Below are 15222 nucleotides of genomic sequence, written 5' to 3'. Positions count from 1 at the left end.
AAAAAAATACTTGAAGTAACAGGACCGTGGCCCTAGCAGGAAGGGAGCTCATCCAAGATGGTCCAGGTTTAACCTCTGCAAATATATTGAGGAAAAACACTGGTTTACCATATATATAATTGTTTTACTCTGCATTTTGTGTTGTGGCCCAATATGCATTGCAGAATGGCAGCAGCCACTGCTGTAGTGTTACACCAGGGTGTAGAGACCTGTGAAAGCCACTTGCAGCTGCAGGAAGAGCCCATCACTGCAGTGAGGTCTCAGCTGAGATTGTTTAATGCATGGTCAGGGGATTGCATCAAACAGGGCTTCTGAGCAGGGATGCCAAGATAAGCCACAGATTGTGCTGTTGAGCTTGTGGTGTAAAGGTGAGCTGGGAAAAGGAGCGGGTAAGCCACCTGGGTCTCCTCTGTGTGGTTCTCTCTTTTGTCTGTAGTGTGTTAAAGCCAATTGCAAACTGAATGTTCTGCCTAGCAAATTGTGGAAAAGGTCAGCCTGGCTCAGCTCTGGTCTCATGGCCCACAGTAGGTCTTATTTCAGTGCTGGGTCACGTTTTTCCTCCCATCTCTCAAGCTGTTTGTTTCATAAGACATGTTTGGTAAGACATAAGTGCCCCAACCGCCTGCTGTGCATGTCCTGAGGTGAAGGAGCCCTTGTGGGCACTAGGAAGCAGAAGCTGTGCATCCCTGCTCCATCACCCAGTAGCCCTTGTGGGCACTAGGAAGCAGAAGCTGTGCATCCCTGCTCCATCACCCAGTAGCCCTTGTGGGCACTAGGAAGCAGAAGCTGTGCATCCCTGCTCCATCACCCAGTAGCCCTTGTGGGCACTAGGAAGCAGAAGCTGTGCATCCCTGCTCCATCACCCAGTAGCCCTTGTGGGCACTAGGAAGCAGAAGCTGTGCATCCCTGCTCCATCACCCAGTAGCCCTTGTGGGCACTAGGAAGCAGAAGCTGTGCATCCCTGCTCCATCACCCATTCTCAAGTCTGGCAACATTGATTTTTCAATCCAGTGCTATCCTGAAGAAGGTGCTGGTGCCTTTGTGCTGCTAAAAGGAGGAGGCATCTGTGTGTGACAGAGATGCAGCTTTACAGGGGGGTAGGAAGGAGATCTGGGGAGGGACCACACGCTCCTCTCCTGACTTCAGCTTGCTGAATTGTCATAGAACAGCTTTGGGTGATTACTAACGCATGTTAACCTAGCTGTTCTTGTTATTCCACTAATACCATGGAGTAGGACAAGCTATAAATAGTTTGACAGGATCTGCCTATCCCTACCTCCTGTAGGACCTAAAATAAAGTGGACAAACTAACTTCTCCTGGCCTTCCTGATGATTTGTGTGACTGATCCTTCTGCTGGGTTAAACTGCAGTGGAGACTGGTGTCGTGAGAGGTGTTAGGAGGTGAAGCAGAAACCTTCTCTGATGCCTTTTGTCCACAAAGCAGTGTCATGGAGGTGGCTCAGTATTAGCTGTCTCAACCATTCACAGCAGCCCTGCAGCCTGTTTGATGGGGTGTCACGGCTGTGGAGGGTGGCATGGGACCTTCTTGTCTGCAATTGCCTGCAGTTAGGAGAAAGGCAGAAGTTTGTGCTTCTCACTCCATGGCTGAGGGCATTTTGTTGCTGGCAAGGCTGGTACCCATCACTGTGGGAGGGTATGGTCATACTTGTTCAGTAGACAATGCTGCAGGGATGGCAGCTGTCGCAGCTCTCTGCATTCTGCTGTTGCAGGCAGGGATGAAGCTGGACTCTGACCTGCCAGGAGAGCAGGCAGGGTCTGGAGGGGTGCAGGGACCTTTGAGCTCTGCCGGCCTCATTGTTTCCGGCTCCCTAATTGCACCTCATTGTGCCCAGCCATGAGAAATGCAGGTAAGAGGGGGTGGAGCTGAGTTGCTCTCTGCCACCACCTCACCGTGGTATGCAACAGGCAGACAAGGCAGGAGGTGACACTCTGCCAACGTTCAGGTGTGGTTGGGTGCTGCTGGATGTCATGGCTCCAATCCTGCTGCCAGGAGGCAAGCCGGGTAAAAGCTTCTCCTGGGCAGGGAGTTACTGTTACTCACCCCAGCAGGTGCTCAGAGCCTCCTATCCGTGTTGGAGATGTAGCTTTGTGCCCTGCCCCTGCTGGGATCCCCTCTGTGCTTGTAGGGAATGCTGCCAGCGACAGAGACGTTGGAGGCCAGAAGTGAGCCGTGGGGTGAGGCAGCAGGTGACTTGGGGTACCTCCTGCCGGGTACCAGCGTGGTCATACCAGAGCAGCTTCTTGGCGAAGGGGGAGTGACCTCACATCCAACCGCCCGGACCGGGGCCAGGGAGGGGAGAGGAAGGGCTAGGGCCTGCCCGAGGAGGAGGCGGCGGCAGCCCGAGAAATAGGGCTGCCCGCGGCCGGGGCGGCCCCGCAGGGCTGGGGCCGCGCCGGGCTGGGCGCGGCCGGACGCGGAGGCGGGCGCGGCGGCACCGCGGGCACAGTGGGTCAGGCATCGCCGGGGGCACAGTGGGAGCGGCACCACCGGGGCAGTACGGTGTACGAAGCCGGTGCGCGATGCGTGCGGGCGAGGAAGCGCCGCACCAGGCGCTGGGCCGCCTGCGGTTCCTGCTGCAGTGCAGCGAGTGCTTCCGCCGCGCCCGGGCGCTGCCCGCCGCGCTCTGCTACGTGCCGCGGGAGGTGCAGTACAAGATCTGCAAAGACCCCGCCGCCGCCCCCGCCGCCCGCAGCCTGCTCAGCGTGTGGGACAGCCCGGGGCCGGCGCGGGGCGGCAAGCGGGCGGCGCGAACCACCATCGAGGTGCGGAAGGGCGGCTGCCTCCGTGCTACCGGCGAGGAGTACTGCAACGGTGCCGGGCTCTGGGTTAAGCTCAGCAAGGTAACGTCGTGGGGCTGGGACGCCGCGCAACCGGGAACCGCCCAGAGCCGTTCTCGCGTCCCGACGGCGGTGACGAACCAGGCTGTGCTTTCAGGAGCAGCTGGAGGAGTACACGGGCGGCCATGAGCTGGCTGAAGGCTGGGTCCTGGCGCAGAGGTTTGGAGAGGGAGGAGATAAGCTGGTCCCAGTTGACTCTGTGGAGAAGATCCAGTGGCAGCAACAAGCGCTCGGGGTTGACTATAAACCCGCGGTCAGGTACGGCCCCAGCCTGCAGCCCGGTGGGCACCGGGAGTGTGTGCGGCTGCTACCCATAGTAGACCCAGCCATCCCGGTTTCCCTGGGCACATCTGCTCCCTCCAGCACCGGTGGGACACCACCCTGCCGAGTTGCCTGTGTGCTTGTGACAGGACCTCTGCAGGACAGAGACTATGCCGAAGGTGTCTGAGGCACTAGGGTTTGGGCTGAGTGATGTCATGGAGGCAACACAGTGATGACAGTACTCATATTAGATTTTCATGATGGAAAGCCACAAATCATAGAATGATAGGGGTTGGAAGAGACCTCTGGAGATCATCGAGTCCAACCTCCCTGACAAAGCAGGTCACCAAACCCCATCTAGGGCAAGTCACCCAGGAGCATGTCCAGACAGGTCTTAAAAGTCTCTGGAGAAGACCCCACAATTTCTCTGGGCAGTCTGTTCCAGTGCTCCATCACCCTTGCAATAAAGTTGTTCCTCATGTTGAAGTGGAACTGCCTGTGTTCCAGTTCGTGTCCCTACATATGCAAGAGTGGATTCCCCCAGCTTGCCCCCAGGTGCAGGGACACTCTCAGCCCTTCTGCAGCCCTTGGGTCCCACTCCCAGTCCCCCACCAGTGTTGCCTCCACTCCAGGCTGAGGCAATAATGCTTGCATATGCTGAGCACTGACCCATCTTTTCACTTGTGCAACTTTTCCAACGGTGCTGTTCCAGCTGGGAGCAAGTGGTGGACCTGACCTACACAATACATCTGGGAGAGATGCCCAGACTCATAGAGCAAGATGAGGCTGCGGTGCAGAAGTTTCGGTATGAGTGCATCTCCTAGAGCAGTACTGTAGCACCCAAGGGGTGGCTTGGCAGGGCCTGAACGTACTTGTAGGACCAGAACTGGCCTCAGGGTTGGGAGTGGGGAGGCTGGGTGCCATGAGATGACTTTTACATTGATACTGTTTGACACTGCACAAGCATAATGGCCTTTGCTCTGTGGAGCATTAGTGCAGCTGCATATGTTATTCCCACTGGCCATAAACACCTGGCATAGTGGTCAGATATGGCTGTGCCATCCGCCTGTGGTAGGGACAGCTTTCTGGCACCATTTCAATGTAGTGACCATGGGCAGTCTGACCTGGGGCACCCATACAGTTCTGGTGGGCAGGTTCAGAGCACAGTCTAGTCTCCCTGTCCTGTTAACTCAGAGCTCCCCTGCAGGTCTGTGCCCCCAGGCTGGAGCTATGAGCATGACATGGAGCTGGGACGCTTCCTATATGACCACAGTGAGCAGAAGCTGCAGTATGTGGACTGTATCAAGGAGCATGTCAGCAGCATCGAGGTCTCCTCACAGGAGGTATGTAGTGGGGCTCTTCTGCAACCTCAAGTCAGTATGAGACATGTGAGCATTGTTGCAGCTGCAGGAAGGAGCAGCTAGCAGTGGCTGTCCCTTCCCACAAGGGCCTGAGGACGGTGGTGGGGTTTTGCTGTTCTAGCAAAACTTCTGGGAGTTGGGCATCTGGAGTACGACTCCATTGTGTCCCTGGGGCTGTGGCCAGCTTACTCTGTGCAGGAGCCACTATCCACCTGCAGCCTAGTGAACCAAGACCTAGCTGGGTCCTGCCCTCCTCCTGACAGTATGGTCCCTGCCCCAAGAGTGGCCATGGCATACCTAAGGATGCTGAGCTCCCTTGTCCACTTGCTGCACTCTTGCAGGGGGAGTATGGAGCAGCCCATCTGACGGACAACCAGACATACACCTTCTGGGAGAGCAGTGGGCCCCCAGGGCAGCACTGGGTGCGGCTCAACATGAAGAAAGGCACCATTGTCAAGTGAGACCTCAGAGTGTCCTTCCCTGCTGTCAGCTGTGCCAGGGATGGGCAGGGTGTGGGGGCAAAGCACCATCTTCCTCTTGAATGCAGCTTTCCCTGTGCTGCATCTGGGAGCTTGGTGCTGAGCCTTGCCTCCAGCCCTGGGGCATCTCCAGGGGCATCTCTGTGCCCAGGCAGCTCAGGAAGGGACATTAAGACCATTCCCTGCTCTTCTCATTGCCAGGAAACTGTGGCTCATGCTGGATGGTCAGGCCAGCTCCTATGCACCTAGACGGGTGGCTGTGTATGGGGGGACACTAAACAGGTTGCAGCACCTGAGAACCGTCCTAATTAACGAGTGAGTAATGAGTGAGGAGCACCTTGGGTCCAGTTTGGGCCAAACTCCCAAGCTGTCTGCATATCCCAAGCAACCACAAAGAAAAGGGCTGGGGTCAGTCCCGAGTGACCTGGTGGTGACTGTGGCTCTCTGTGGGTCAGGGCTCCCTGGATGCAAACTACATCTGTCCCTAGAAGCATGGTGGGTCTACAAGCTGAGTGCCTTCATCTCCAGTCCAGTTCCTCATTCATGCTGTGGCAGCTGGGTTGCAGTGTGCTTCCTTGTGCTCAGTGACTGGGAGTCTTTCTGCTTCCTCTTCCTCTCCTCTGGTGACGTGTTGCTGCTGTCACCTTCTGAGAATCTCTGCTGTGCTGTAGTCAAGACCTTCTGGAGTCTTTCACCTCATCTCTTTGCGCTGGCTCTACAGCACCCCTTTTGATGCAGGCAGGAGTTTACACAAGGGTGTAAATTTCTTCCACAAAACTTGCCTGTTTGCCTTCTTTCCACTGAACAGTGAGATTCATCTTTGAAGAAGCACCCACAAGACAGCCCAGGTTCCCTTCCTGGTGGCAGGAGTCAACTCCTTGCTGTATCTGGGCAGTAGGTGTTTACTGGAACCTTGCCAAAGGCTTTTGAAACACAAATGAATCACCAAAGTGCTCATCTCCACAAATCTGTTTCCTTCTAACTCTAACCCTTTTGTGACCAGCTCAGCTGGAAGGATGGTAGTGCCGCTGCAAGATACACAAGAAGTCCCAGGAATGACTCTCGCTAGGCCACCTCACCTTTCTGTTCTGCTTTGAATTTATTCTTATTTCTGGCTCTCTGGATGTGGCTTCCACCTTCTTCAGGATGTGTTTGTGCCTCTGACAGCCTCCTTTCTCTGCTTGGTCCCCTCCTGCCACAGCCTCAGTGAGGCAGGAAGGTCTTTCACCATGGGTAGAGGTGCATCTTTAGCTGGGGAGCCAGAGCGGCCCTTGCCTTGCCAGTTGCCTCACTGGTGTTTGTGCCTGGTAGCTCTGGCTCTGCCATTTCCCTGTATACCATGTGCAGGAACAGCTACCAGAATGTCTGCATCCTGCGTGACCTGAAGACCCACCTGCCAGTGCTGGAGATCCGCATCCTGGAGTGCCGGGGTGAGCCTGCACTGCTGTCAGCCCAGCCTAGCCCTAACTTGCAGCTGGTACTGGCACCTGCATCTCTTTCTCTGCATCACCTGCTTTTTGGTGTCTGATGGAGGAAAAGTTGGGGAATGAGCTTCATTTGGGATGCCACAGGCACTGAGGGCTCCTTGCCCCCAGCTGCAATATCCAAGCTGTGCTGGGCTCACAGCTGTGGCCACGCATGCAGCATTGCTGTCCTTCCTTGGCAGACGAAGGGCTCAATGTCCGCCTGCGAGGGATTAAGATCAAATCCTTCTGGGAGTGGGATCTGATCCTCAACGCTGACATGTTCCAGCCAGCACAGTTGGTGCGCTACCCTCTCCTGGAAGGTGTGGACAAGGACGTCCTGTACCGGCGGGTTGTGCTCATTCAGAGGTACGGCACAGGGATGGCAACATCCCCACAGCGAGCCCAGGGTCCTGAGAACTGTCCCCTGGCCTCTAGCAGCAGCTTGCACGTGTTTCACAGATTGGCAGATCACATTGTGTTAGAAGGGACCTTCAAAGGTCATCTTGTCCAACCCCCCTGCAGTGAGCAGGGACACCTCCAACTAGATCAGGCTGCCCAGGGCCACGTCTTGCTTAGAGTCTGCCAGCTCCTTTCCGTGTATGGCAGGGACTTCAGCTTGCTGCTCCCCATCCTAATATGGCTGCTTCCAGTGTCACAGAATCATAGGATTGTTTAGGATGGAAAACAGCTTTAAGATCATCTAGTCCAACCATTAATCTAATGCCACCAAGTCTGCTGTTAAGTCATGTTTCTTATCACCATGTTTTCACATCTTTTAAATGCTTTCAGGCATGATGATTCAACCACTTCTCTGGGCAGCCACAGCCAGAGCTTGACAACTCTCTCTGTGATAAAATTATTTCTAATATCCCAGGAATTTTTTCCTAATGTCTAGGGAGCATGATGGTGGCACAGGCTGAGGAGGACTCCATGGAGTTCCCCATCCTGCTGCCTGCAGGGCAGCCCCAGGCTGGAGTCAGCACTGGCACCACGAAGAGACCCCTGTCAGCAATTTATCTGCAGCGTTGTGGCATAGGCTGGGCTGCCCTTTTTTGCAGCTTTGTCTTGGAAAGAACAAAGTAAAACTCATGGCCCAGAGGGTGCTGGTGGGTGTTCCCCTTGCTGTGCTGGCGTCACTTTGTGGTCTGGAAAGGACACATGTGCAGGGTTCCGTGTGTGCCTGGTGCTGTCTGCTATGAAATGCCGTGGGTGTATCTGGCTTCACATGTCTGCCAGCCCATCTCATCCTCAAGCTGCTCTTCTCTTTTCTCCAGGTTTGTCCACCTCCTGGACAGTGTTCTACATTACTTGATCCCACTCTCTGAGGACAGCATGGGCACTTTCAATGCACTCAGGGTGAGTGTTTGTCAGACTCTTCCTGGAACGGTGTCAACAGGAGCATCTCATCACAGGCTTGGCTGGGTTTTGCTGGAGGCTGTGGTGTGTCCCCCTTGATCTGATGGGGACAGACCTGCCCAAGTCTCATGCTCACAGTTGCCCTCCTGGGCATTACCAGCTGAGCATCCCCTGCAACACAGGGGCTGTGCTTGGGGAGGGGGAAAGAGGGCACACAGTGGTGGGATCTGGCTCTAACCATTCCTGCTTGTCCCTTGCTAGAACATGAAGCCATTCCTGCTGTTGTCCAAGCAGAGCACAGCCTTCATCACCCACTGTCTCCAGTCCTCAGAGAGCAGCCCCCCTAACACTACACCAAAGCTGTACATCAACCGGCACCTGGCCCGGCAGCACCGTGACAACCCCATGCTGGACCCCAGCTGCAGGAACGCTGTCTTCACCCAGGTATGGCAATGCCATGCCCCGTGCCAGGTACTTGCCACTTCCACTTCACTTGCCCCTGCTGTGTCTCATCCCCTTTCCACTCTGCTCCTCTCCAGATCTATGAAGGCCTCAGATCTTCCAAGAATAATCAACCCCTGGACTACAGGTAGGTCTTCAGCATCACGTGTGGGGTGCTGCCTCCCCAGAGCAGGTTGGAAGGGAGTGCCAGATGCTGCTGATTTTCTTGAAGGCGGGAGATGCATGGGGCTGTTGCTTCCCTTATGTATATTATGAGGAATGGCTGAGGGAGTGCTGGGGTGGTTTAGCCTGGAGAAAGGGAGGCTTAAGGGAGACCTCATCAGTCTTCACAACTACTTGAAAGGAGGTCAGTCTGTTCTCCCTAGTAACAAGCAATTAGGACAAGAGGAAACAGCTTCAAGTTGCACCAGGGAAGGTTGAGGTTGGACATGAGGAAAAATTTCTTCACCAAAAGAGTTGTAAAGCAATGGAACAGGCTCCTCAGGGAACTGGTGGACCCGTGTAGATATGATGCTGAGGGACATAGCTAGTGGTGGACTTGGCAGTGCTGAATTAATGATTTGGCTTGATAACCTTAAAGGTCTCTTCCAACCAAAACGATTCTATAATTCCCTGTAGGTGGCCCCTGAGCTACACCCAGTGGTGGGAGTGCGAGTTCATTACTGAGGGTATCATTGACAACGGTGAGAGCACTCCCCTCCTGCCCTCCTTGGGCTTTCTTGTGTTGGGTTGCAGTTCAGTGGATCATCTACTGTGGTGGGGTGTCCATGCTGTCCCAGCTCCTCTGGGGGAGACAGCTCCTCTCTGCACACTTCCCTGTGGTCCCTGCATCTCTCCTACTCAGGGAGGTGGGGCAGCTTGGCCAGATCCTGTGACCTAGCATCTAGCCCTGGTGTGTCAGGCACTAACCAGCCTCTGCTCACATTGCAGGCGGTGGTTTTCGGGACAGCCTGTCAGATATCTCCGAGGAGCTGTGTCCCAGCTCAGGCGATGTCCCTGTGCCCCTGCCCTTCTTCGTGCACACCTCCAACCAGGTTTGCCACCCTGCTGTCTGCCTGGCCTGGCCCTGGAGGGGCAGCCAGCAGGGCCTGGGGGTTTTGGGGTGTTGGTCCTAGCTTAACGATTGCAGGGCTGTTGATAGAGGGGCCTGTGCTTGTACGCAGGTGGTGGAGATCTGCTGGGTCTAAAGGGTGGGAGAGGCAGGGGGAGGGGTGATGGAGAAGATATTTCAGGGGGGACCATGCTGGGCTGGTCACATCTGTGTCTGTTGATCCTAAGACTCTCTCCTGCAGGGTAACAGCAGCAGTGACACCAGGGACATGTATGTCCCCAACCCCTCCTGCAAAGACTTCCCCAAGTACGAGTGGATCGGACAGCTGATGGGAGCAGCCCTGAGGAGCAAGGAGTTTCTGGTGAGCAAGGCAGAGCCTCCCTGTTCAGCAAGAGGGTTAGCTAAGCAGGGACCACTGTGTCTCAGGTAGAAGGGCTGCCTTTGAGTGAAGGAGGAGCATGGGTGAGGACATTTGTCTCCACTCCCTCTGTCAGATCCTGTCTCTCCCAGCACTGGTATGGAAGCAGCTGGCAAGGGAGGAGGTCAGCTGGAGCAAGGACTTTGCCACTGTGGACTCAGAGCTGGTGAGCAAGCCTGGGGGCTAGCAGGGCAATACTGTGTGCTCCCGTGACTTCTGTGGCTCTGCTCTGATGGCTTTTGCCTTTGGATTACAGGTGAAGCTGTTAGAGGTGCTAGAGGGAGTGGACAGGGAAGCCTTTGAGTTCATGTTTGGCAGAGAGCTGACCTACACGACTGTGCTGAGTGATCAGCATGTGGTGGAGCTGATCCCCAACGGCAGCAGCACCGTGGTGCGCTATGAGGACCGCAAGGAATTCATCCGCCTGGTGCAGAAGGCTCGTCTGGAGGAAAGCAAGGAGCAGGTAATGCCCTCTACCAAGGCTTCAAAGGACCCTGCTCCTGTGGCAAACCCTCCTGGTACGTGTGGAGTTGGTGGCTGTGAAAATATATCCCCTGAACAAACTCCAGATAGGTCATATGGGTGGTTCCTCCATGCATCCCATGCCCATGTTGTCCAATAGCCCTGGGGATTCCCTCTGGGGTTCTGCAGTCCCTGCTCTCAGTGCTCTGTGTGGCTGCCCTGGGCTCAGACCCACCATGGTGACATGAAGCCCCTCCTGTGCCCCGCAAAGATCGCAGCCATGCGTGCTGGGCTGCTCCGTGTTGTGCCTCAGCCTGTGTTGGACCTGCTCACCTGGCAGCAGCTGGAGAAGAAGGTCTGCGGGGACCCCGAGATCACGGTGGCTGAACTACGGAGGTTCAGTAAGTTCCAGTGCTAGCACAAAGCTGCTCCCAGTCTCTCATGTGGGCAGAGCCCTGCCTTGATGATGCTCATCCTGCCCATGCATCCTATCCCATGCTGAGTCCCTGGTCATGGGATACTGCCTGGGAGGTTGTAAGTCAGAGGGCCCCTGGACAGGGATGTTTCAGTTTTAGCTGCAAACTCCATCAGTCCTCATTCTGGTCCATCTGATCCTTAGCTGCTATGAGCAGTGGCAAATGGACACCCTGCAAACCATGGCCCCCATTTCTCTACCCACTTTTCTCCAGACTGCTGGCCCTGCTGAGGGATGCCAGGGGCTCGCAGAGACTCCCCAAGGGCAGAGGGTCTCCTACTCTCCTGCTTCTGTTCTGGAGTCTCACAGCAGGGCAGGATGGTTATGTCCCATATTAATTTGCTTTGTTGTGAGTTTCTAATGAAGCTGTTGTGCATTCTTGCAGTGACATTTGAGGACTTCCCCTCCGATGACACTCGTGTCCAGATCTTCTGGGAGGCACTCAGCAACTTCACCAGCGGTGAGCAACCTCATGCCTTTCCCTGCTCTTCATGTGCAGCAGGGTAGGCCAGGGGATGGGTTACCCACTACCCTGCTCCCTGGGAATGCTCACCAGGTGCTTCCCTGGGAATTGGTAGGGTTGTCACGCCTGGCCCTTCCAGGCTTCCCTTATCTTTGCACTGTGCTCCTGGGATGCTTCTGCAAGAGCAGACCCTGTCACAACAGCAACAACTGGGACACTCCTGTCCTTATCCTTGAGACCTGAGCCCTGTCCTTCCCCTCAGAGGATCTCAGTCGCTTTCTCAAGTTTGTCACTGGCCGGAGCCGCCTCCCAGTTCAGATCACTGTCTACCCAGAAAGGACAAAGTGAGTCTGTCTTGACCATGCTGGGATCCCTTCATGGTGCAAGGTCCCTGCACTGTGCCAGGATCCCTGCACCCTGGTGTCTGACTCTCTCTTCTTTCTCCTAAGCTTGAATGCTTTGGACCTGATGCCACAGGCCTCTACATGCTCCTGCACCTTCTTCTTGCCTAACTATTCCTCGTGAGTTGAACTGGGGACATGGGATAGGGATGTTCTGTACTCCCTGAGGTTGGAACTGGATTCCCCTCCCAGGCTCCCCAGATCCTTCTCTGGGGAGAGAATGTCTGGGTAGGTGCAGGGAAGGAAACATGAGGGTGTCAGTGCCTGTCACAGCTCTGACCCGGCATTCCCTTTGCCAGGGCCAAGGTCTGTGAGGAACTGCTGCGATATGCTGTGTACAACTGCATGTCCATCGACACCGACAAGGAGCCCTATGATGAATGAGACTCCCCAGGCACCCCATGCCACAGGAGCCACCCACTCCGGGGATATTGTGTTCAATAAAACTGCAGGGCTGGATCCTGCCATCCTGCCTCAGGTCCTGTTCGTGTCTGTGCTTCTCAAAGGCTGGGACTGGGGCTATTGGCTGGTGCTGTAACTGGGGGTCCAGCAAGGTGCTGGCTGCTGCACCAATGCAGGGTGCTGCATAGCATCAGTGTGGGGACTGTGGGTCCTGTTTCCTCCACGGACAGTGTTCGTGGGAAATGCGGATGCAAACTCCCTCCCTCCCCCCAGTACCCCTTATAGAGGGCGTGCCCCATGTACTCTGCCTGCAGCTCTTGCCAGCAGCTCCCCATAAATCCCTGCCTGCAGTTCCTGCCAGCGGCCCCTTCCTGCATCAACCTAGCGACCCCTGCCGGCAGCCCCACCTCCGACCGCCTGGGGACGCTCTGCCGCCGAGCCCCTTTCCAGCAGCCGGGCAGTGATCCGTGATTTGGCGCTCCGCAGCCCGGAATTACTTTCTCGGCGTTGCACTTCCTAACTTCCTGCCCTAGCTGGCATGAGCCTATCGCGGCGCGGAGAGGCGTTGGATCGAGCTTATCGGTGCTCTACCACCGCGGCCCACGATCGACTGGCTCGGCTCTCCGCGCGCAGGCGCGCCGCTGCAGCCACTGCCATTGCTGTTGCTGTCCTGTCAGTGAGGCGCTGGGAACCGGCGGCAGTCACAGTGCAGGTAACGGCGGGGCAGGGGCAGGCTCGGCGACTTCGCAGGGGCCGTGAGGGGCGCGGGGGAGGCAGGGAGCCGATGCACGGCTCCGAGAAGTGCTGGCGACTGAAGCTGGACTAGGTTGAAACGATCCGGTCCTAGCCCAGCCTGGCTCGGCTTGGCCTGTCCGGGCCTGGGCCTGTCCGGTTCTGCCGTGGTTGAGTGAGGCCCTGCCTCTGTCTCCTCTGCAGCATGGAGTTCCAGGCCGTGGTGATGGCGGCAGGAGGCGGTTCCCGTATGATGGACCTGACCTCCAGCATTCCGAAGCCGCTGCTGCCGGTGGGCAACCGGCCCCTTCTCTGGTACCCGCTGAATCTCCTGGAGCGTGCCGGCTTCGAAGGTGAGGCACGAGGATGTCTCGGTGTGGGAGCAGAGACGACACGCTTGCCCTGGTCTCTAGGCTTCCTGTGGGCACCTCTGCTACGCCCATTTGTCGCCCCCTCTTGTTCTAATCTCTTGTCGCAGGTGACCTGTTGATCGGGGCAGATGGTCTGTCAGGAGGTCTCATTTCTGCACTGGAGCTCCTCTGTTGGCTCATGTCACATCCTTTCTTTCACCTCCTGTTCCAGCACCCCATTCCCCCACTTCTTCCCTCATCATGATTTTATTTTCCATCTGTATGCTTTTCCTAACTTTAATGTCTTTCCCAGTGCTGTTAGCCAGGAGTCCTCACTCATTTCTTTCTCTGAATTATTAACAAGAGTAGCATGAGAAGCATGTCAGCTCTCCTGGGATATCTCTCAGTTTGTTGTTTCAGTCTGGCCTGAAGTTCAGGGTTACTTGCTGGGTCAATTTAGTAATTTTGGAGCCAAGCACTGAGTTTTGGATAGAACAGGGCAGGGGGAAGTGTCAGAGCTGCAGTGCCCACCTGTGGGCCTTGCTTCACAAGGGACTAAATCAGCGTTTAGTACATGCTGAGGTCCTTTAGTATTGTCTGAATGGGGGTTTTTATTTGTCTTTTTGAGTGGTGGGCTAAATCTTTCTGCTTCTGATGAAACCTCTTCCTGATATCTTTCACATCTGTTTTTTTCACATTTGTGTTTGTCTTTTACCTTTCTGCTTCTCTGCTTTTGCTGCTCCTCTGTGACTTTGTGATTATTCTGTACTCCATCCTGAGATGGTGAGTTTGTCCTGATTGCTTCATTTTCTGTGAAGATGTAAAGATCAGGTCATGATTACTCATGTTAGCTTCTTCCTGCTTCAGTGTGAAGGAACAAAAGAAAGTGCAACTCAAGTCTCTGCCTTTGTTTTGTTTCATTAAAGAAATCCTTTAGAACTCTTTTTCTCTTGGAATTGTTTTTTACCTGTTGTTTGTTGAAATCTGCTTTCTGGAAGTCCATTTTCTGTGACAGTTCTCCTGTCTCTCTTTTCCTGAGATCATACTTTTATCCTGTGATACAGATACCTGGGTATCACAGTATCGCTAAGGTTGGAAGAGACCTCGAGGATCGTAGCTAAAAGCTTTTTTCCTAACTGATATTGTCATTTGTGTGGCTCCTCAACTAGTCAGAAATAACCATTTCAATTTGCTGCTCTTGACCCCTGGTAGGAGGTGTTGCAGTCAGGTCTTTCTCCTTTCTCATACATCTCTTCAGCTTGTCTATCTCCCATGAAAACCTGGATGCGAAGGGTTGTGTGCGCAGCTTCACTTAGCAAGCTGCCCCCTTCCTGCTTCTCTCTTGCTTCTGCCCCCTGACCAAGATGTCAGTTTCTGTGTTAATACTCCAGTGGCATGAATTCTTTCTCTGGACCATAGATTTTATTAGGTATTACACAAGGCGTTAGTCCTTTGTACTTGCTCATGTTAGTAAGTGTTCCACAGGCTGATTCACTGCATTGCCTTGGTCCTAATTGTACGTGTGTGACTGTGGTTTTTTTCCTCTTTGTGGGGGAGGGAAAGCTAGGCCTTCTCTCTCAACCCACTACAACGTGCTTCATCTCTCCTAATATTTGGGAGACTTCTCCAGATAAATGTTCACCTGTGTGGGCTTCCACCTGATACCAGTTCCGTCTCTATTAGTGACTTTAAGTTCTTCAGCCTCCTTTAAAATGCAAATTGGCATCCAGTATGGGAGGGGGAGAGGAGCCCTCCTCTATCTCTCATGCCAAGCTACCACAGAATTCCCATTTCTGCAATTCCTTCCTCTTTTCTGTTAACAGATCCAGGATGAGTTCAGTTTCAGTGGATACAGACTTATTCTTAATGTGTTTCCTTCTTGTCACAGGAGCTTCCTAGGCTGACTTCTCATAATTCTCTGTTGAAATTCCACATGGAATGTGATGTTACAATGTTGAAGTTCTGGAGGGGGTGGGATATTTTAATTTGAAGATTTGACTGTTGCTTTGCTTTTCAGTTCTTCATGCCAGGGGAAAAGGTTGCTTGCTGTTTCATTTTTCTCAATCTTTTCTTTGCAGAACTTTTGTTCTCACATTCTTCAATTTGGAAAATGCTTTTATGCCATTGTTGATATCCATCAAATAGGCATTTACATTTTTTTTTCTGTTGTAGATGGAATGAGTTTGTTGCTTACATATTACTCCACTCTCTTGCCAAGCTAATG

General features: G+C 54.3%; 2 protein-coding genes across 3 annotated transcripts in view; both read left to right on the top strand.

Moving 5' to 3' along the window:
• Nucleotides 1-2127: 2127 nt before the first annotated feature.
• Nucleotides 2128-12487, top strand: LOC137442613 (E3 ubiquitin-protein ligase HECTD3-like). 2 transcript variants are annotated; one of them, XM_068141591.1, is made up of 22 exons: nucleotides 2136-2862; nucleotides 2957-3117; nucleotides 3833-3925; nucleotides 4328-4463; nucleotides 4823-4938; nucleotides 5162-5275; nucleotides 6308-6390; nucleotides 6627-6792; nucleotides 7701-7782; nucleotides 8044-8226; nucleotides 8322-8371; nucleotides 8863-8927; nucleotides 9175-9278; nucleotides 9537-9656; nucleotides 9790-9879; nucleotides 9970-10176; nucleotides 10447-10576; nucleotides 11036-11110; nucleotides 11376-11457; nucleotides 11563-11634; nucleotides 11814-11992; nucleotides 12231-12487. In XM_068141591.1, exons 1-21 carry the CDS (start codon nucleotides 2542-2544, stop codon nucleotides 11896-11898), a joined length of 2535 nt encoding a protein of 844 aa, XP_067997692.1. In that variant the 5' UTR covers nucleotides 2136-2541; the 3' UTR covers nucleotides 11899-11992; nucleotides 12231-12487. The 2 variants fall into 2 exon arrangements, with proteins under 2 accessions (XP_067997693.1, XP_067997692.1); XM_068141592.1 differs by lacking the exon at nucleotides 12231-12487 and having other exon boundaries at nucleotides 2128-2862; nucleotides 11302-11457; nucleotides 11814-11830.
• Nucleotides 12488-12559: 72 nt separating this feature from the next.
• EIF2B3 (eukaryotic translation initiation factor 2B subunit gamma) overlaps nucleotides 12560-15222 on the top strand; it is a 112476-nt gene continuing 109813 nt past the window's right edge. Inside the window, exons 1-2 of the mRNA XM_068141593.1 lie at nucleotides 12560-12628; nucleotides 12853-13001. Coding sequence (XP_067997694.1) covers nucleotides 12854-13001 — 148 coding nt within the window. The 5' untranslated portion in view covers nucleotides 12560-12628; nucleotide 12853. The remainder of the gene's footprint in view (nucleotides 12629-12852; nucleotides 13002-15222) is intronic.

This window comes from Melanerpes formicivorus, unplaced genomic scaffold, assembly GCF_026170545.1.
Source record: "Melanerpes formicivorus ecotype bairdi unplaced genomic scaffold, bMelFor1.0.p_v2 SCAF_7, whole genome shotgun sequence".
NCBI classification, from domain to species: Eukaryota; Metazoa; Chordata; class Aves; order Piciformes; family Picidae; genus Melanerpes; species Melanerpes formicivorus.
Note: the sequence above shows the minus strand (reverse complement) of the source record. Positions and strands in the feature narration are given on the sequence as shown.